A 22,570-nucleotide genomic window follows, 5' to 3' on the forward strand; every position below is an offset into this window, starting at 1 on the left:
ACCCCATAAAGGGGATGGTGGGATGACAGCTGCCATAGCTCAGTTGGTAGAGTATTGGATGCGTTATTCAAATTTTGCAAGTTCAACCCTTGCCAGAGGCTATTAGGTTTTTATCCACATTAGTTTCATCTCATTTATATCATGATTACTACAAATAATATCCCCTATACTTTCCTTAGCTTGATTGTCTGTTCGTTCTCATCAAATGTTGTATCTAATATAACCATATTGTGCTTTTGACACGTAAAACGCTAGAAAGTATTATTGCCTAGGAAGCGACAGGGTTATTTTTTTGGTTTTTTTTTTCTGCTGCAACATAAAAACCTTGATCTAACAAAATTTGCAAATAACAAATTATTTTTGTTCCAGTACAACTTCTTTCTAAGGCCAGGCCAGTTTTTTAAAGACGATAGTCTTTCTTGGGGACCTTCGACGCAAAAATTTTGGTCTGTCTATCTATATGTACATTTGTCTGTTTGTCTACTCTCAACGGCACTGGGTACTTGAAACGGCCAACCCCATCCGCAGCGCCCACCAATGTTGCTCAAGGTTTAGCGTTCATACTTGTGGAATTGTCAATTAATAAGCAATTATTGTGCAAGTCTGGGGCACCATAACAACACGTGTATATTCTGCATGTGCTTCTTTAGTAGAAAATGCATACATAAATCATTTTAAGGACCGTAGTGCTTATCACGCTGTGCTGACCATGTAATGCTTGCACGAAAAGGTGAGTGTTTCCAACCCTTTGCTAAGACGCGATGGTGGTGGCACCTACCCGTCGCCTTGCAATCATCTCTGAGACGGGCGTGCACACCCATCTCAGAGCCACGCGCTTTGTTTTGCAAGAAGACTGCCAGGTGGCACTCACGTCTCACGTGTAACATGACGATGTGCTCAATCGCCTCTGCTGCACACTCAAGGCACTCTAACGCAGTGCCCCCAAAACACCATTCACCAATTTTCTTGCATAGAACATCAAATTAATTGTTCATTATCTCCACACGCAAGACTATCGTTTTTCGACAACATTTGCAGATTACGTGCAGATACGGGGCCAATTGTGTTCCTGTTGATTCTAAATTGGTAATTCTTTGTTACGGCATGCAGTGCCACTTCAAGGGAAGTCGATGATATGGTATCTAGGAACTGTACTATCTTACTGAGTTGGTAAAAAATCTTGGAGAACATTTGGGATGTCACGTAACAAGTTGTGTCTTATTTTAGCCTAAAATAAAAAAGTATTACTGGTGCAGAATACATTAGACTCAGCTGTTTCTGCCTGCTGCTTACTCTTACATGTCTACTCATTTCTTGTCCATTCTCTTTTTAGTCTCGAACAAATGGTTCCATGAACGAGGTCAAGAATTTCTTAGGCCATGTGGCACACGCATCAACCAGTGACGTACAACTCAAGCCCAAGTGTAGCAATGGCAGTGCATCATGTGGAGCACCGACTTCTGTCCCTGCCACTCTGCAACAAGTTGGCTCTAGACAAGCTAAGCGGTTACTCTTCATAGGGAACAACATACAACTCTGTGCCTTGACACCTCAATGTTGACACCTACTGTCAAAGCCCTTGAATACTCTTGACATTGTGCAGCTTTTGCCATCCAGCATTGTAGCTTGTTTGTTGTCAAGCCTTTAGCTTACATCTTGCATTGTTCTTTATCCTGCAGATTTATTGTGCTGGCCACAATATCACGAACAAAAAGGTCCCAACTCGGTAAAATATTTTATCTTTGTATTTCTGTCTTTTAGAAACGTGTAATTGCATTTATGCCATGAGCTTTGTCAGGAGACAATACATGCCTGATTACTTACAAAGGAGGGCAAGTTTTGTTATACCATATACGTAAAGAGGCCCTGTAATGCTCATGTAGTTCTTAACATGAACTTTTATACCACTATGTGCTGTTGTGCAAAGAACAACTCTCTTAGCCTTTAATATGTGCTTATGTGTTTTATAAATTGCCAACAATTCTGGAATCGCAATGATCTAAACTTTATTGGGCTAAATTTTAGTGCTACTAGAGAGACATGCTTCAATTGGCCTAGTAATACTGATAAGTAGTTGCCTTTTTTTTTTTTTCATTTCAGACCACTGCATACTTTTGCCAACTTTTTTGCTTCTAATCCAAGCCAGCATTGGGAGGTAATTAGAGAGGATAGCTAACTGTGTTTACAGGTAAAGCAGTATAGCAATTATGCAAATTAAGATGTAGTGTGACCATGCCAACTTGCAGAGTATTGTGGGCACTGTATGTGCTGCATTGGGTGTGGTAGAATGTGTTCGAGGTGATAAAATGAAGCCGCAAAAATGTCAAGCAACAGCTTCATCAACTCTAGTTTCAGACAGCCATTTTTTCAAGCACATCACAGAATGTCAAATGATATTTAATTCTATAGTTAATCAATCAGAATATTTTTAAAAAGTAGGAAGGCTATGCCAAAGTAAGATTTAAGACCTCAGTAAATAAGACCTAGAGCCTAGAAACTGTATGTGTTTATGGTGTGACTATTTAGTGCACTGTCGCATTGACAGAGCTGAGATCACGAAGTGCAGAGGCTGCATTCACTTACTAGAATATGGTCCGTATTCTGAAAAGCAGTCTAGCTGCAGCATTCAAGGCTGCATATATGTATAGCCTTCACACTTAGGTGCTCTAGGGACTGCGCTGATGATTGGTCATGATGTTCCAATCGACAGGTTGCTCGTGACATCAGTTCTGACCATGCATCCACCACTGCCAAGAACATTTTAAGGGCAGTGCTTGTTTTAGACTGCACAGCAGATCATGAGCATTTTGTGCTTTGCCGTGTGAATGTGTGTTTATGGCATGGTGGAGGAGGATTTTTCAATTAACATTTTGGACTGATGCAGTTTAGTACAGAGAAGAAAATTTTCCACCTGTCATTGATCTATTCAGCCCCCAGACACAACGAACTTATAGGATCTATATGGACTCGAGCGGAGGGAAAATCGCCATGCGCAGCTGTTTCAATTGATATAAACTCTCAAAAGTTATGAAGCGTAATGCCAGATGTCACTTGTCGTGGCATCGCAAATTGTCTTGTCAAGCAGCATGGTGGTCATGCTCATTTGTATTCCAGTTATATGTGCAGACATTGCCCAGTGTTTTCAAGTTTCTCACATTGACCTACACAAGCCACATGCCTCACCGCTTCTCCTTGTTTGATTGTGCTGGTTTGTCATTACCTTTGATGCTACGTCTTTTTTTGTTTAGTTGACTTGAATTCACTTCTTATTCTGTAGCAAAATACGATTTGCACAATATTTGAGCAAGCGACATGGCTAGTGGGGAGGAATGCAAATACCGCAGAGCTCAATCCTTTGAGGATTTTAACTGTTTCAAAATGTAAACCTTGTCACCTGTAACGTACTAGATAATCGTGGCACTGTGTCCCACAGTTCTGTACAGCAGCATGTGCACAGCAGAACCTCATTGATACATACTTGTTTGTTATGTTTTTCGAGCTCCTATGCTCTGAGATGTCGTTCCTGTTTGCTTCACGAAGAGTTATCTGGATATGTGGCTTTCAATTTTTGGTTTCTCTTTCCAGTTGTTACATTCAAAAACAGCAGTGACACACCACCAACATAACATCAGTACGTATAACGAGCAAGCTGTGGAATGAACAAGGGCTCGCATGATCTATCTTGATTATGCTTTTCATTGTCGTGACCCCAAGACATTGGAGTTACGGAGCGTTTTGCACATTGTTGCCTCTGCCCACAACATCAATGTGAAGAGAAAATGAATGAAGAAACAAGCAGTCACTTTAAACAAAGTTAATGGATTTAGTCATAATCTTAGATACCCGCCTTTGCTCTTGGTTTAATGTATCTAGCTGTTCAGAAACTGAGAAAAAGCTGCAAATACTTGTAGAAAGGGCTGCTGTTGGCTAATATTTGACCGAAGCAGAAAAAAACTAAAAAATTGAAGTTAGTGTGATTCATACCTGCGACCATTTTAAATGTGTTTAATGTTTGTTTTAACTACCCGACAATTATGCCAACCATTATTTAACTGGTTTTGAAGAATTCATTCTTTTTCTATCCATCTTCAAGTAGAATTTGATGTGAAAGAAGCCTGCCTTAGCACTGCCACAAACATGACTAGATGTTACATTTTCCTGTTAAGTGCAGTTTTCTTTGTGGTTCTCTAAGAAACATATTAGTAGTGGGGTTCTCATGTGTTTACCTAAAGGGGAATATCGAAAAGGTAATGCTCACATAACAGTTTCACAAGAGTTACACAGCTTTTCTTAGGTATCTTTCATGATTTCTTTCACAATTTCAAGCTTTATCCATTGTAGAAGTTGAGAATTTTTTGTGTGTTTGGGTCTCACACGTAAATAGAACTTGGCTACATGAGGCGACCAGGCTTTCAGCAATTACTTTAAGTGTCATATGTAGTCCTCTTTTGACTTATTATTTGTAAAAACTCAGTAACGGCGGCACAGTCTTATATATACAGTTAAAATTCAATCTAAATAAATAGTATATATACTAAAATTTGATTAAATCGAGAGTTTCATAAAATTGGGAAAGGAAATTTTCAATTTTTCGATATCTGAAATTATTACACAGCAGCACCCAACAGGTACCAATGCATTGTTTTTGTTAGAAACTCATGCCTGCATATCTGAAAAGTTCGCGAGGGCAGCCTGAGGGCAGGCAGCCCAATGGTGATCCTGACATAAAGGACACCATGCCGCTGCCGTGCAGGCCAGGTAGCTGGTCTCATAGCTGCCATCTATGACCACTTCTGTTATGCCATGATGTAGTGAACACATGCAGTGACTGTGTCAGCTAGACAAGAAAGAAAGGTAGAAGGTGATAATCAGTGGTATTCATCGCATGAACTATGAAATAACCAAAGCAATCACTGTTGCCTCTAGCACCATATGGTACGAAAGAATGCTACTGGCTGCCAAGTCCGTTGTTCCATGCATTGGCACACCTTACAGCCTCGTGAAAGCAACACTAGGGTCATAACTATGGCACCTAGATGTTTAAATGTGGCAGCATTAGAGTGCATGCTCAAAGAAAAGCCCATCTCTGCCAAAATAAAAGAAACTACTCTTTCTTAATGCTATTGTTTCAGGAAAAGCTTTAGTGAATTGATTTTTTAGTGGCCAAATTAGTTGGTTAATTACAGTTGATGGCAACACTGTACCCTATGGGTGTTTGCCAGGAAATGGAAATTTTTTTATTAGATCGCAAACTTCGTAAAATCGGATTTCATTCAATCGAGTTTCGACAAAATTTTCAAGGTAGTGAAATACTATATTGTGATTCATAACTGTGTATATCCAGGTTAGAGTGCCTTTGGTATTTATTTTTTCCAAAATATGGTACACTTCTTGAAATTTCTAGTTTTGCATAAAAACTCAGAATGTTTCACTGTACATTTATAAACTATCTTTCATAGGCTCTTCTTCGGCAGTAAGTTTTTTGCATCAGGCTTGCCTTCTTTTCTGTGTCAGTGTACGTGTTTGAAAATCTAGTGTACTAGTTGATACCGAATATGTTGTGTGATTGTGCATAATAATAAAAAATATAATTATAATAATAGCAAAAATCATAATAATTTTTATTTGCACAGCAGTATGAACCCTCTGGTGTTGTGTGAGGCTAGAGAGAAAGTAAATAACTTTGTACTCATGCACTTGCTAGCCTGCTACCTAAGGGTAGCATGTTGCTCAACAGTGGTTGCATCCAACACATGGAATACCGAAGTATACGAGAAGCCATTTGTAGGGAGGTGTGCAGTATCATGTGGTGATGTGGCAATGAATTAGCTAAGGAATTCTCATATTTGAGCGTAGACAGAACCAGACTTTCCAGCACTATGCATCTGCAGACACGAAATGTTAAATATAATACAGTGTAGGCACAACACTGAGTGCTATTTCTGAAATAATTTTGTTCTCATTGATAGTTTGGAATTATAGCAGAATTTCTTTAAAAAATATTGACATAGCTGGCACTTTTTTCTCCTTCTTTGGTTTAATCATCACGATTGTCATGAGGTTGCAGTTTATCAACATAAAATAGAATAAAAAGGTCTATTTCTATGCAAATTTCGGTGCTCAACTTTCTTAGTCACCTCGCAAAGATGTCTACATCAAGGTTGTTCACTGACAGACTGAAAAATTCGTGGAGGTTTCATCGGTTACATAAAGTGAGGGAGGCGGATCTGATATCCTGTCGGCGGCAGCATAATACTGTGCTGTGGGTCGCGTGTTGTTGACCCCTGGTTTAAACCAAAAGTGCTGAACTAATTTATATCATAACGTAAGTTCACACAATGCATTGAGCAAGGAATTCTTGCTGTTCACTTCCTCATTGTTTATGCGCAAGAAATGCTGTCAAGGAGACCATTGAGTAAACACTTTCAGATGTAAGTTTGCTTGTGGTAACCGTAAATGAGTCCAAAGGTATTAGAAGATAACAGTGCAATTAGCAATAGCCAAGCTCTTTCTGTCTGTCTCTCCCGTCTACATGTGTATTTGTTGTGTGTTGTGTATAAATATATTTTGATCTATTCGTTTTCTTCAAGCTTGTACGATGAGGTTCTGCTGGAATTACCTGCTGTCAGTGATAGTACTGGAACTATGCTGTTGTAGAGGCAATTTCTTTTAGTTCAGTGCTGTTATTACCTGTGGATTTTTTTTTTCTCATGTTTGGGTTGCATTTGTGCTAGGCATATAATAAGCAGCTTATTGTTTTCATTTTTTTTTTCTTTACTAGATTGAGAGCTTCAAAAGCACAGTTATATTTTACTTTTTTTTTTTCAACTTTGTGAAACTTGTGAGAAGCAAGCCATATTAGAATGTCTTGAATGGCTTGTTTCCGCTTGTGAAGTACGACAGCCATATTATACTCTAGTTGTGATGTGTTGTCCTTACAAGTCTTGACATACCTCTAGTCAGCTTTTTTTTTTTCTAATCTAATCAGTGTACCCATCTGGGCAGCTTTCTAAAAGCAGTCAGGCACTGCAAGAAGTAAAACAAAAAATGTGTGACGTAATGTTCTTTTTCATTGTGATTTTTGTGTTGCTGTATCTGGTTGAAGGTCCCGGATAGCTTTTATCTCAGTGTTTTTCCTGCACTCATGTTCTTTATTAATGTCTCCAGTATCTACAATATTGATGCCATTAGTTTCACCCAATATCTGTGCACTTGTTCACTGTCAAGTTTCCTTAGATACTTTTTATGACTGGACTGCGCAGATCAGCCAGAGAGTACCAATGCAATCATTGAAACTTTCATCCCCCAAACAGCCTCAAAACATATGTCAAGGATTCATGTGAGGTCTACTGGAAGAAAACAAAAACTCAGTTACTGATCTTAACCATAAACGGTGCCATATTTAACACTGCAGGTACATAAAGGGACTGCAACCGGTCTTGAAAGCAGCTTTTAAATAAGTTTTGATCCTGCTTAACGTGCTACACTTTTACTGATGTTTCCCTAGAAATTAAGTGTTAGTGCCAAAATAGGTGGTCAAACGACACTTTACCTGTTGTAAGGTCACATGGTGCATGTGTGTAATGCTGCTTAAACCTGGAACTTGTGTCTGATGATGCCAGTACTATACTATACTCTTATAACTAAGCCATCAAGAAGCACTTAAAATAGTAGCATTTCTATTGTGTGCAGAGAGCATATTGTGGGATTATTGCAAAGCATAATAATGTCCTATACTTGGTGCTTAACTTGTGGCAGTACAGTCAAGCTATTTTTAAATAAATTGAATGCGACACCAAAATACCCTTATGACACGCAATATTATCATCTTATTTTATTTATTTTTATTTACAATATACTGCGGTCGAAAGACCAAGCAGGGGGGCATAATAAAATGTAATTCACAGTTTAACCGTAATACAAAGAAATTTCAAGCAATAATAACGTGATAAGGCAGTTGAACGCAGAACATAAATATAAATGAATTGAGATGACAGCAAGATCACGTAAATCGCAACTACAGAATGTAAATCAAGTTCACTGTAAGACAGTTGAGAGCTTGTGTTGTATTGTTAAGAAGAGAATGATACATAGTTATCAACAACCAGATTATCATCATCACAGAATGCTTCAAAAGGTAACGTGTTCAACTGATTGGTGGTCCGAGGAAAGAAAGAATTCATGAAAGGATTTGTACCTGCGAAGTAAGGTTCAAGAGTGTAAGCATGTGTATGCCTAGTATGTCTTGAAATTCAATTTCTTATGTAAGTTTCTGGACAAATGCTAAATTTACGAAAATAAAGCGAGTGTAGAAATTTCAGACGGGGAACTGCCCTTCGGTACTGTGAAGTAGAGATGTTATTAATGGTCATGATCATTGTTGGTGAGTCATATCTGTGGTAAGCATTAAAGATAAAGCAAACTGCCTTGCGCTGCACCATCTCAAGTATCCTTATATCTTTCTTTAGATGTGGGTCCCAAACAACACTACTATAGTCCAACTTCGGTCCTATAAAAGCATTGTAAGCCAACAGTTTGATTTTTAGGTTGCTGTTTTTAATTTATGTCTAAAACAACCAAGCTTTCTAGAAGCAGATGAGCATGTTTTATTAATGTGACTTGACCATGTTTAACGGTTTGTAATTGTGACACTTAAGTATTTACTATTGTAAAGAAGAGGAAGTACTCCGGCGCAGAGGCAGCAGCATCGAGCTTGCAGCAGAGGCTCGAGCTCGTGAACTGCGGCTGGTGCATCGCCAGACTAGCAACAACCTTTCCGCTTAATAAATCTCCTTTATATTTGGTGGAGCCGTGCCGAGTACCGTCCCCTATACCTTCCCGCTACCATCCTGGAACTCCGTTCTCGACGGCTACCTTCTGCTATGCCGGACACTGCTCAGCAGACGCTTCCATCTCCTCCGGCCACCTGTCCAGGCAGTGTTTCTCAGCGGGAGCCTCCAATCTTCAGCGGAACAGATGACAACAATGTTGAAGATTGGCTCTCGACTTTCGAACGGGTGAGCGCTTTGAACAGATGGACGGACGCGGACAAGTTGACACGCGTGTCGTTATACCTCGCGGGTGTAGCCAGCCTTTGGCTTAGAAACCACGAGAAAGGCATCCAAATGTGGCCGCAATTCAAAACGTCGATTGTAGCAGTCTTCGATCGACCTGCCGTCCGAAAACTTCATGCCGAGCAGCGTTTACTCGCACAAGAAGAGGGTGAAACTTTCACGAGTTACATAGAAGACGTCGTCGATTGTGCAGACTCGTGAACGCTGCATTGACGGAAGCTGAAAAATGTAAGCACATCCTGAAGAGGATTAACGACGACCCTTTTCAAATGCTCTTGGCAAAAAGCTTGACCACAGTTAATGACGTAATTAGCTTGTGCCAAAGCTACGATGAATTGCGGAAGCAGCGAGCTCTGACAAGACATCCTCCAGCGCACGATTTGGCATCACTGTCTAGTGTGACCAATGGTCATGACCAAGCGTCGCTTATAGCCGAAATAAAATCATTTGTCCACGAAGAAGTCACACGACAGCTTTCCTTGGTGCCCTTCACACCAGAACCTACCACAACTTTACCATCGCCTCTCCGTTGCGTCATTCATGGAGATGTCGCCGAGGCCCTACCAGCTGCCCGTGAGCTGCTCCACCCGTCTTGTGGCTGCTCCACCCGTCTACGGCGCGGCTGCAGCCATGCCAACTCGCAAGGCGCCTGCACCTCTATTCCAGCCTCGTGCGAGCCATCCCCCACCTCCAGTCCACTGGACCAGCACTAACACAGCCAACCCGTGGTGCACCCTCGACAATCTCCCGATATGTTACGTATGTCGATACCCCGGACACGTCGCAAGGTATTGCCGCCACCAGATGCATATCACCGATGAAAACCGCCGTGAGCCCTTCTTCCCGCTTCACTCCAAAGCGCATTACGGTTCCTCCACTCCAATGCCAGCTTGCTACCAGGACGACCACCGCCCTCGGTCGGGTCGTCTTCGCTTACCCTCTCCACGCCGCCGCTCGCCTTCTCCTATGCTTCGACGGCTTGCGCCTAACGAGGAGGAAAACTAGACGAAGCAGTTCTTGAGGCAAGAGTTGCGCAAGTTTCGGTTTGCCCAAGTCCTCATTCGTCACCTACCAATGTTATTGATCTGTTCGTCGAAAATATCCCTACTTTCGCACTTGTAGATACCGGTGCAGCTGTTTCTGTTATCGATGCTGGATTTTGCCACTCAATTCGTAAGGTTACGACGCCTTTCTCCGGATTATCGCTTCGCACAGCCAGTGCTCAACCTGTTCAACCGACCGCAGTATGTACAGCTCGCGTAACAATTCAGGATGTTCTGTATACGAATGAGTTCATTGTTCTTTCATCGTGTTCCCATACTATTATCTTGGGATGGGACTTTTTGTCGCGTCATAACGCTGTAATCGACTGCGCTCGGGCTGAGATTGAATTTTGCTCTCTGGATGACCGAGCATTCGTCGACACCCAGTCTGCCGCTAAACTTGTCGTTAATGACGACACATACATCTCTCTATGCTCTTTTGCGTTCGTACCAGTTTCATGTAGCGCCATATTCGACGGCACGGTCTTCTTCACACCATCTCCAATATTCGTCGCCGGAAGAGCCCTCCCACTGCCTTTTGCTGCTCTCGACCTTGTAGAAGGCTCAACAACAATGCCAATTTATAATCATGAGTTATCGCCTTTATCCCTACTTTGTCACGAGTGCCTTGGCCATGTCGAGACAATCAGTTCTAACAGAATTATATCCATCCCCTATGAGGTGCCTTCTACCTCCGTCTGTGAACTGGCTGTCGTCTCCGCGGTTGACCCAATGTCGGCGGACATATTTCAACCATTCATCGCTGAAAATTTGACATCTTGGCAGCGTTCACAGCTCCTCATCATCTTTGAGTGCTATCGCCATTCTTTCGACGTTGCACAAACATCTCTCGGCCGTGCCTTAGCAGTAGAACACCACATCGACACTGGGTCTCATTCACCGCTGCAACAACGACCATATCGCGTGTCCGCTACAGAACGCCAGATCATTGCTGACCAAGCAGACGACATGCTTCGCAGAGGCGTCATTCGACCTTCACAGAGCCCATGGGTATCTCCGGTGGTTCTCGTCAAAAATAAAGACGGTTCTATTCGTTTCTGTGTAAATTTCCGGCGATTGAACAAGATCACGCTGAAGGATGTCTATCCACTGCCGCGCATTGACGATGCTTTGAACTGTTTACAGGGTTCAGAGTTCTTTTCCTCGTTAGACTTGCGGTCAGGCTACTGGCAGGTGCCCATGGCGGAGGCCGATCGCCCCAAAACCGCTTTTGTCACGCCAGACGGCTTATATGAATTCACCGTAATGCCCTTCGAACTTTGCAACGCGCCTGCAACGTTCGAACGAATGATGGACAACATCTTGCGTGGACTAAAATGGAAGATCTGCTTGTGTTACAACGATGATATTGTGGTCTTCGCCCCTAACTTCGACACACACTTACGTCGCCTTCAGCATGTCCTCACTTGCTTGACCAACGCCGGTTTGCAATTAAACCTTTAAACATGTCAATTTGCCATGCGTCAACTGAACATTTTGGGCCACGTTGTTTTCAATAAAGGCATCCTCCCGAATCCCGAGAAATTGCGAGCTGTTACGGCGTTTCCTAAACCTGCCACTATCAAAGAACTTCGGAGCTTTATTGGCTTGTGTTCGTATTTCCGGCGATTCATCCGAAACTTTGTGTCTATTGTATCACCTCTCACGCAACTCCTCGGCAACAGTAAAGACCTATCATCGTAGTCCCCTACCTGCAACGAGGCTTTTACCACCTTGCGACGGCTTCTCACGACGCCACCCATTCTACGCCATTTCAATCCTGAAGCTCCAACTGAAATCCACACCGACGCCAGTGGTGTAGGCCTCGGTGCTGTGCTCGCACAGCGTAAACCGGAGCATACGGAATACGTCGTGGCATACGCTAGTCGCACACTCACCAAGGTAGAGAGCAACTACAGCGTCACAGAAAGGGAGTGTTTGCCCATTGTGTGGGCCCTTGGAAAGTTTTGCCCATATCTATATGGCCATTCTTTTGACGTCATAACCGACCACCATGCGCTGTGCTGGCTTTCAACGTTAGAAGACCCATCTGGCCGCCTCGCTTGCTGGGCGTTGAAAATCCAAGATTATGACATACACGTGGTTTATCAGTCAGGACGGAAGCATGCTGACGCCGACGCCCTTTCCCGTTCCCCCTTTCTCAGAATGCCACAGCTGACTCCGCTTGCGATCACACATTGTCATCTTTTGACTTTGACACCATTGCTATCAAACAACGCAATGACCCGTGGACTGCGTCTTTTCTCAATCATCTCTCCGACACTTCTAAACTCCCAAAGACGCGAACGCTCCGGCGCCAAGTTCCACACTTCTTGGTACGTGACACGCTTTTCTATCGACGCAACTACGCACCAGAGGGACGCAAGTGGCTGCTCATCGTTCCACGAACCCTGAGGTCGCAGATCTGTTCCTCTTTCCACGCTGACCCACAATGTGGCCACGCAGGAGTCTTCAAGACCTACAAAAGGCTTCGACACCGTTACTACTGGCGTGGTATGTATACCTTCGTCCACAACTTCATCCGCTCTTGTGCCGAATGTCAGCACCAAAAATCTCTGCTCCACGCCTCCGCCGGTGAACTGCAGCCTTTACCATGCCATTCCCGACCCTTCGAACGGGCCGAAATAGATCTTTATGGTCCCCTTCCATTGACTCCGACTGGCAACAGGTGGATAATAGTTGCTATCGACCATCTAACGCGCTATGCTGAGATCGCTGCTCTCCAAACGGCTACAGCACAGGAGGTTGCCACTTTCCTACTATGTTGTTTTGTGTTGCATCATGGAGGCCCTCAAGAACTTCTCAGCGACCGTGGCCGCGCCTTCTTGTCCGAGGTCATTGAACAATTGCTCGCTGAGTGTGCTATTGTACATCGCACATGTACTGCTTACCACCCTCAAACCAATGGGGCTACCGAGCGCTTTAATTGTACTCTCGCTGATATGCTCTCTATGTACGTTATGCCTCATCACTCTAACTGGGACTTAGTTCTCCCATCCATTACACACGCCTGTAATACGGCAATGCAAGCAACAACAGGTTGACACCATTTTGCTTTATCGACCGGATGCGTCCGAGTGCCTGCCGATCTTGGACGCTGCCAGACATGCAGAAGAATGTTGCCAGTTAGCTCGTCGTTTTATCTCCGATGACCAAAACCGGCAAAAAGCAATTCATGATGCCCAGACCTCAACTCCAGTTTTTCTTCCGGGTGCCCTTGTGTGGCTGTCAGTGCCGCATTGCACATCTGGGCTCTCTTCCAAACTTCTGCCAAAGCACGATGGGCCATATCGTATTATCGAACAGACTTCTGCAGTAAACTACCTCATTGAGCTTCTTATGCCACCGTCAGGCTTGCAACGTCGCAACCGCGAAATTGTACACGTCCAGAGACTCAAACATTACCATGGTTCTGCGCCGCCTGCACAGGAATGAGTCGCCAGGATGGCTCCTTTGTTTCCACGGGGCCATTGAAAAGAAGAGGAAGTACTCTGGCACAGAGGCAGCAGCATCGAGCGTACAGCAGAGGCTCGAGCTCGTGAACTGCGGCTGGTGCATCACCAGACTAGTGACAACCTTTCCGCTCAAAAAATCTCCTTAATACTATATTCTTCAGCCGCAGTCTAGGGACAGTTGTTAAAATGATACATATAATTAAAACAGTGTTTTTTATTTTTTATTTGAATGACAACTGACTTGTGACTGTTTAATTTCACACCATTTAGAAATAGCACACAGGCTGGATTGCAGGCATTTCTGGTCATCTGGACTAGTAATTGTTTTAAAAATAAATTTATGTTCTTATATACTGTCAAAATAATCATCAACTTATGTGACAAAGCTAAATTTCCACCAACGGTTTGTCATTCTGGAACGAGGCAAATAGATTGCTAAAATTGGGAACACACTTAGCATTATTACACAGCCACATGATTGGTGTGATCACATGGGATCAGCACATTGGCTTGTCAGCTGCTGGCCAGTTATGATGTTGTCACAAACTTAAAAGGAGACAAAGTCAAATAACAATTCACGTCAGAGTGAAACCTCAATGTATAACGTCTAAAACGACAATATTATCAACAACAGTGTGCACAAGAACATAAGTGCCACAGTAGGACTTTCTGAAAATGATCCCGATAACATCAGATGAACCGCCTACAATTAATCACTAGTAATCAATCTAGCTGCAATAAATAAAGAACCTTCCATGCATCAAGAGACGCAATAAAATGCTGCTTGTTCGTTTCTGTTTGATTAATGGAAAAAAGAGCCGCCGGACGTTACTATGGGGAATGGCACGAGTGATTCAAAAAATCAACTTTAACGTAGTTACACTGGACAGGTGGTGCCATCTATTGAGGTACAATTGAATAAAAAACGTCTGCAATCTCAGAGCCAATAGCGGAAAATTGATCAAAGGCAGTTGTTGCTGCTGTGGCTCCCACTGCTTTCGAGCTGCAGCTACTAGCGCAGTAAAGCCGGGCAACGTTGTGCACGGCAACAGTGATGAGAGTCAGTCGTGTTGGTCCACTTCTTGAGACGGGTAATTTGAAGTGCGCTAGCTCGATGCGAACCACTAAAACATGATTTTATTCCAAAATAAGCCCTTCCTTGGCACAAAAATAACACTACGAGGTAGTGTTATTTTGTGTTATTTGCTTGATGACCAAGTAATGGTCATCCAAGCAAGTCAACGAATTTATATGAGTGCAACATTTTCTCTTACCTGTAGCAAGAGCAAGTAGTGCGATCAAATATAAAGCCAGCAAGGCACTACTCATTAAAGAAACTATTGAAACATGAGTGTGTGGGCAACAAAACTTACTAACCATTCATGTTTGTCTGCTTCGTTGTCAAGAGATGGCATTTTGACATTGGTAGTTGTTAAAGGTAATCGTGGTGAGGCGTGAATCCAGGTTTCCTCAACGAAATGGTCAGCCTCTGAGATGGTTATTGATAATTATGATTGTACAGATTCTTACAATAACTGTTGCAATAAGTTTAGTGGCACTGCAGTGAGCATTCTAATGACATAGTAACAGATTATCAGAAGAAAGATTTTATGAATCTGTCCTGTGCTACACACTCGCTGCGCAAATAGACTTCTAGAGAAGAGTGGGGCATCTGAACATCTTGGATGTCCCGAGTTTGTGAACCATATCGGCTAATGTTAAGAAGATACTTTCTCCAAGAATCTAATAGAACTGCAGTGCTAGAATTCTATGGGGCTAGCACCACAGTTTTGTGCTATTCACACGCCACATCCTATTTTTACTTTAATATAAACGTAGATTACTAAAGTACTGTTGTTGATAAAAATGACATTTTACATGTTTTGAAGTATTAGTCTATCTGTATAGCCTGAATTGGTGATTGTTTTTAGTGCCGCGTTATAGCACATTTTTAGCAAGTTGGGACATCGAGACAAAAAGTAAAAATTCGACAGGAGGTATCTTTTAAACTGCAATCCTGTGTTCCTAGTTACTTGGCAATGAAGCAAGAAAAGGTTAGCACCTTGGTTGACCCAACAATGCTCTAAAAAAAAAATGGAGGCAACAGCTAAGAAGCAGTAGCTTTTGTCTGGTTGTCTGATTTTCTGGTCGAACCTTATATACTATTTTAACGGTTTCTCATTCCTGCTTACATGTTCAGAAATGCAGGATGTTTTTTTTTATTATTATTAGGCTTAGCTAACATCATGTACAATTTTATTTAGTTTGTACTGTGATGTTTTTTTTTATTTATTAGCCTTTCAACAGCACTTGCACAACCTATTATTAGGAATTGTTGTTTTTGCATGGAGCACACACACAGTCTATTTCAAATTTTTCACTGGATCTTGACCAGCACATTGATTTCATATGCTTTTTAAGCATATTCTGCACAATACTGTAAAGCTTGGTGTCTTATAGTACAGTCTGTACAAATACTGTAGAAAGCACACAAAGTCGCGAGTGTCAGTTAAAGGACCTCTGACAGCAGAAGTTTTGTTTGGGACTTTTTTACAGTAATTTGTAACCTTGTGTCTGGTAATGCTGCAATTGAATCATAAATGCTCGAACCCATTGTATTATTAATGCTAGCATCATTAATACAGAACAAGTCTGAGTCAGTTCAAAACACCTGCCGAAGTATTCAAATAAACTAGCGCCTCTCTGCAGGGCAGCACCTGCGACCACGTGCTCTCAAGCTTCGGTAATGCCAAATGCACTGTTTTTTTATAGGTTTACCCATGGGCCGTGAAGAAAGAAATGAAGTGAGTGCTTTGAGCGTGTCCCCCTCATAAAAAAGAAAAGCATTCCTGGTGTTACCAGCCAAAACCGCCTTGAGAGCAGCCCCACAACAGAGCAAGAGGGGTGACGTACAATAGTTCTCGTGGGTGCCAGTCGGGGTATTGTGTGCACTCTGCAATTGTTTTTGACGTCCGTAATCCTTGCTTGACCTATGCAAAGTCATGGGCCTCTATTTATGTCAAACCACAGAAAATGTCGATTGGACCTCAATTCTTTAAAACCAAATTAAAATTTCTTATAGGCAAGACTCGTCGCTAATAATCGGTCAGACATGCCCACACATGCAGGACTTTCAAACAAAATAAACATCTCAAGTTTCCAAATCAGGGGTTGAAGGTTAATCAATAAACAATGTGACTAAGTCAGGTTGTTCCGAAGGACAATGTTATGAAGCTTAATTATTGAAACAGATGAGGCTTGTGGATTTTCTCCAAACTGGAAATCAAAGCTTTGAAGGCTGAGTAATGAAGAATAAAGGGAACTAGGAATTTTGTAAGCATTCAAAATAAAGGCTGCTTGCTAATAAAGCATATGCCTGTTTTCATACTTGTGAATCAACAACTTCTCTGTATATCACAGGCATCAGTTGAGTAATATTTATTACAAGTATAATTATAAGTTTCTTGGTTGTTCCAACTTGAAGAAGTTCAAAACTTAAAGCAAGGTACATATTTTGTATATCGCATCCTGTTTTTGCTGTCAGAACAGTTTGCAAAAACTGACTGAATATTTTTTCACAATTCTTTGACTTTTCTTATAATAGTTTTCAAGAACTCTCAGCAGGTAGCACTACTTTACTTTCAGCACTAATAATTAGAATATAAGTTTGTATGTCGTGGGACAAATATTAAATAAAACTAAAGCTTATCAAAATGAAATGCTTAAACTTAAATGTACCATTTGCAAGCAGATTTTTAACAGTAAATAAAAATGAATGAGAAATTTTTTATTTGTATGTTTGTGTTTGTGCATCTGTGCCTCATTTGGGTTTTGAGATTTCACATCTTATGGCATACATGCACAATATAATGATACTGGCATTCTTCAATAATGAAATCATTGGCACTCTTGCTGAGCTTTACAGACACCTTTACTTTGGGTAACAATTATAAATGTGTTCCAAGCTTCCACTAACAGGCTTAGATTACCTAGTTTTGTGCAGTTCATGCAGGTCCCCTCCCCCCCTTTCTCTTTCTGTCATCATTTCTCACTTATAGTAAAACTATTCATCGTGTTTTGTTCCATTGCTTACTGCTCAAATCATTCATGATTTCAACTTTTAAAAAAAAAAGAAAACATACTTTGGTTTGTAAAGCCAGTAAGCCGTCAACATTTGTAGCTGGTTCCTCTGTGTTGGCTTCTTTTGGAGGCTGAAGCTCGTTTCAAGTTGTCTCATTGCATTTAGGGCTGGTATTTTGCAGGGGCGCCTTTTCCAGTGCATGCCTTTTCGTGCTTTTTGAGTTCAACCAGTCGTCAAAGTAACCGTCAGCTGTATCAGCAAATTCAGCCACTTGCGATAAATGGGTGGTAAGACTAGCATAGAATGAGGCATAACATGTCACTGAAAAGTACTGGTCCAACTTCGTTTCATCTTTCAAGCTTTGTTGTTGCTAACCTGCCATTCTTTGCAGTAGTCACTGTCTTGTTGTAGTTCTTGTCAATGTATTCGATGCTGCTCTTTTATTTCAGCATTATACCAAAATGCTTACAGCTACCAAAGTTACACTTGATGCTATTGCATAGTCATTTTCTTGTAGTATGAAGTAAACTGTGCCATGTTTTTTCACATTTTACTTTTTATGTGCCTTAGTCATGTTCACAGCAAGCATATGGTTTTCAGGTTTTTCTTCACAGTGTAGTGAAGTGTGCCTACTAGAATACTAGACTAAATATAGCAATAATGGTTCCTTTCTCATGAACATTTTACATGTGATTGAAATTGTGCATATATACGTATGATTCATGGCTTACCTTGATTTTGCAATAAATTTTGTTTCAATTGTGCATGTGAGATACTTATTTGCATGTTTTTATGGAACTCAGTCTTTAATTTCAATCCTGAGTAGTTTAAATCTCTTGAACCTTGAATACATAGCAAGTAGCTCATGTTACTCAATATTCACTTGGATTACTGTCTATTTAAGTACATAAATTTGTGAACAATAATTTGTGGCTTAATAACTATAATGTACTGCTAACCTAATGGCGAATTTCCCAGAGAAACTGATATCCAATTTTTTAAGGTAGTTTGCCTTGTTATAGCATGGTAAATGAAAAAAAAAAGCTTTTAAATTGAGATGCAGCACTGCAGTGAGCAGGATGACCAAGTAATGTTGTGTAATTGAAGTCATATTCAGCTATTCCTTGAAGTCATCATGCCAGTCACTGTGAAAGCCTTACCACAGTGACCTGCATGTGAAACAATTGTGCAGTGGTTCGTGGATCTGTTGTACGATAGGGCAAGTACACGGCAAATGTACACTTGAGTGTCCCCTGCCAGAATCATACAGTCGAGGTTTGTGGCAACTTTTTTGACAAAGCCTCCTTCATTTGCAGGTACAATGCCCCATTGCTCATTCACAAGAAGGAAACTTCCTCCACCCATGTTAGGTTCATTAAAACGCGGTAAAACAATTGACGCTCTTTCCTTTCACCTATTCGTAATTCTCAGTTATTTGTGCCACCTTTTCTTCTCCCATGTTATGTTTCTGGGAGGAAGTAAGCACAGGAATGAATAATAGTACATTTGTTGCATCCAAGAAGTTTTTCGGGCTAAAAAACATGGCAAATGAACCTGGCAAAAAAGTTGTCACTAGATTGGTCTTTACGCTGTCACGTGCTTTACTGTCTTAAGAGGACATCAGTTGTACATATTTTGTGGTGGCCTTTGCCAAATTAAAATACTTTTGCAGTGTGCATAACCAGCTATCTATAGTTAACTAAGATAACATATGCAAACTTATAATTGCTTTTGGGCATCAATTATGTTTGAAAATTACAGGGAACCTTTGGAGACATCCAAAACCTTATTCGTGTGATTATATTTTGCATTGTTCATTCGTTTTTACACCTTCAGAGAAAGTCAGTGAAATACAAAATTTTCTTGTGTTTGCTCTTGCAAATAAGACACTCTAGTAAATTGAGGCATTATGCAGCTGGAAACTGGGCATACCAACTATTCTGTCCTAATGCATCCTTGGTGCTTGAAAATTGCTAAGTTTTCAGAATGATCAGCAACATGGAAGAAAAGTTAAAGAAGTTTGAGTGTGTGAAGTATGGAAATCGTCATCAATTTTTTTTTTCGTTGAATGAATCAAGTCTGTAAGAATGACTGATGAAACTGCCCATGTTGTGAATTCAAGCACATTGGTTACCCAAAATGAAAATCTGCTTTTTGCACACTTAATCTGTTTTCAAATACAAAAAGGGTGGAAGTTGGACAAGTTGGTTGATATGTGAAAAGTAACAGCATACATTAACAAAGATGAAGTGAAAGGAACATTGATTGAAGAAGGAATGAGTGCTGAATCATGAATGTAATAATTGTAGAAAGATTTGATATAAAATCCCAGAACAGGTAAAGATTAAGAAAAGCATACCAAGCATGTGTTATAAAGCAAACATTGGGGGTGTATGCTCTTAATATATGCCATTTTCTGTCATGACAGTGCAACTGACAGCTGGCTTATGCCCCCATTGCCTTAAATTCGTGCAAACTTGTGCTGCCTCAACCACCAACCCCTTGCACAGGTCTTCATGATATACATCTTAGTTTGATCTAACAAAAGCGAGCAGGAAAGGAAAAAAGACATGTGCAAAACAGCCTGCTAACATATTGAAAAGCATGCTTCAACTCAAAACATACAGAAATTCATTATTTAAGCCTTTGTAGGTTCGCCTATATTTTTCACACGGTGATATAAAAACTGACTGTGGTGTATTGATAAAAACTACAAAGGAATAGAACGAAGCAAATTTTATTAAAATCAAGCCAGCACTTTACTGAAAAAAAGTGGGCCACATATGTCTCTCTCACTCATGAGGGAGTTTTCAAAAAGTGGGAAAACACTGTCCCACTGTCTCATGAAGGCACCATCTCCCGATTGCATCAATGAGAATTTGGGATGAAACAGCCAAAGCAAGAGGCACAGAGTACCACTTCTGAAGTTGTGAAGAAGAGAGTTGTGCGCACCTTGTTTGAGCAGAAGAACATCACCTGAAATTGTGCCTTTTATGAGCCTTCATACCACTGTAGTCTGGTCATGTAAAACTTACTTCACCGCATGCATCAAGCACTTTTTTGTACATTTGGCTGTCCTTGCTTTTTCTGTCGAAATTGTTGAGTATGGATGTTGTCATTGCACATGTGCCTACTTTTCAAGAGGTATATGATATCAAGCAAAATGTTTCCATGTATCCATATCCGCAATAGCGGTGAAGGGTGAGTGGGACAATTTCGATAGAAGAGGAAAATTCAGAAGCCAGTATCATAAAAAATTGACTGAAATTCAATGCCATTTTAACACTACATCTGCCCTTCGAAAGCGGGGTAAAAAAATGTTTCCTCTCTTAATGTTGACTTCGGGGATTTAACATTATGCTTATTGCAATTGGCTGATGTGGTAGAAAATGTTTTCTGCAGATGAAAAAGTGGAATGTATGTGTCCTGCTTTCGCACAAAGAGTTATTATAAGTTAATACTAGATGGCACACTCACGTGCTCGTTCCATGCCTTGCAAATAAAAAAAACTTAATCTATTTCATGTGGTTTTCTTACATGGAATATTGCCATTACCTAGAAATCATTAAAATCAGAGATGCACTTGCACTTTGAACAGCATGCTTTCTGATGTGATCGTTTAAACAATGCCCTGTCTGGCTAATGTCACACTGACCGTGCAATAAAAAATGTAAACAACTCCTTTAGCACATTCCACAAACCTTTTGCTATGCTTCTTACACCCCACACTGGAAGTTCCACCAAGAATCACATCCATGCAATAGGAACCGGGCTTATTCCTTGCGGTAAATAGAATCTTAACCCCGCTTTTTTTCCACAATTCTTTCTAGGCAGTGCCAGACCTTGTGTACATGTGGTGTGGTGGATAACCTGCTCAGGCAAAGGTAGCATGTCTAGCACTCCTTCCCTTTTACAAATATAAAAAACGTGGCTGATCCCCCTGTCTAGAAATTGGTTTAGCACGAAAGTGAAATTTGTCTTCACCGAGGTAGTTTAGCATTCATTGTCCATCGTTTCAGCAACAGCAACAAATTTCAAAATCGCATGAACAACGGCAAGCAGCTCGAAACTTGCAGCGCACACCTCAAGCAAAAAGCATGCACGAAATTGGCATTCACAGGACGAGCGCGGACTAACATCTGTCCTTGTTTGACAATGAAAGCGCTATGTTCGAACAGAAACAAAAACACACGAAACTAGTGCACAAGTATACACAGGACAAGTGTAGGTTGTCCCGCATCAATATCCGCTGTCACAATTCTTCGCCATGTGTTAGCAAGCCGCTCCTTTCGTATACGCGGCTGCAGCAGCGAGAGAAGTGACCTTTGTTCTCTCCCGAATTACGAGCCTGATAAGTGCGTGCAGGAGGGACCATGCTCCGTGGAGGCGGCGACCTTTAGAGCGCACCCAACGCGAGCTCGTTGCGCCATCCCGCTACTGGTAATGACAACGCGCTAAAGTTACGGAGCACTGAGGACCGCCATACGATATGTGATATACATAAATGGCTTGTTGTTAGCATCCTTGGCAATGTACGCTTCGGGGCCTAGTGTTTAACGCTGCGAATTGAGAGGATGGCGCGAAAGAAACTGTTTATTTTTTTCTTTACAGTCTTTACATTTTACAACGTCATATCCGTGACGAAAATACGCCAGCAGAGCTGTGGTGGAGCCCGGCATGAAACACTTTCACTTTAAAAGTGGCATATCTATGCTCGAGAGCAAATGGGCACGAAAGCCTGTTGGCTTAGGTTGGTTAATCTGGCTATTAGACCTGTACTTAATCTGGTGATGGCAAAACCTTGGCGATGATGCCATCATGTGCACTTTTACTTTCTCCTGTTAAACAAGCTTCCATTGTGCAGAACTAGAAGGGCGGAGGCTTTTCCGAGAGAGG

General features: G+C 41.4%; 1 protein-coding gene across 4 annotated transcripts in view; it reads left to right on the top strand.

The window, feature by feature from the left end:
• PH4alphaEFB (prolyl 4-hydroxylase subunit alpha-1) overlaps positions 1 to 18,438 on the top strand; it is a 74,435-nt gene extending 55,997 nt beyond the window's left edge. For all 4 annotated transcript variants that reach the window (XM_037435782.2, XM_037435780.2, XM_075878504.1 and 1 more), the window contains one exon: positions 1,334 to 18,438. In XM_037435782.2, coding sequence (XP_037291679.1) covers positions 1,334 to 1,404 — 71 coding nt within the window. In that variant the 3' untranslated portion in view covers positions 1,405 to 18,438. The remainder of the gene's footprint in view (positions 1 to 1,333) is intronic.
• The last annotated feature ends 4,132 nt before the right edge of the window (positions 18,439 to 22,570 follow it).

The sequence above is a fragment of the Rhipicephalus microplus genome, chromosome X (genome assembly GCF_043290135.1).
Source record: "Rhipicephalus microplus isolate Deutch F79 chromosome X, USDA_Rmic, whole genome shotgun sequence".
NCBI classification, from domain to species: domain Eukaryota; kingdom Metazoa; phylum Arthropoda; class Arachnida; order Ixodida; family Ixodidae; genus Rhipicephalus; species Rhipicephalus microplus.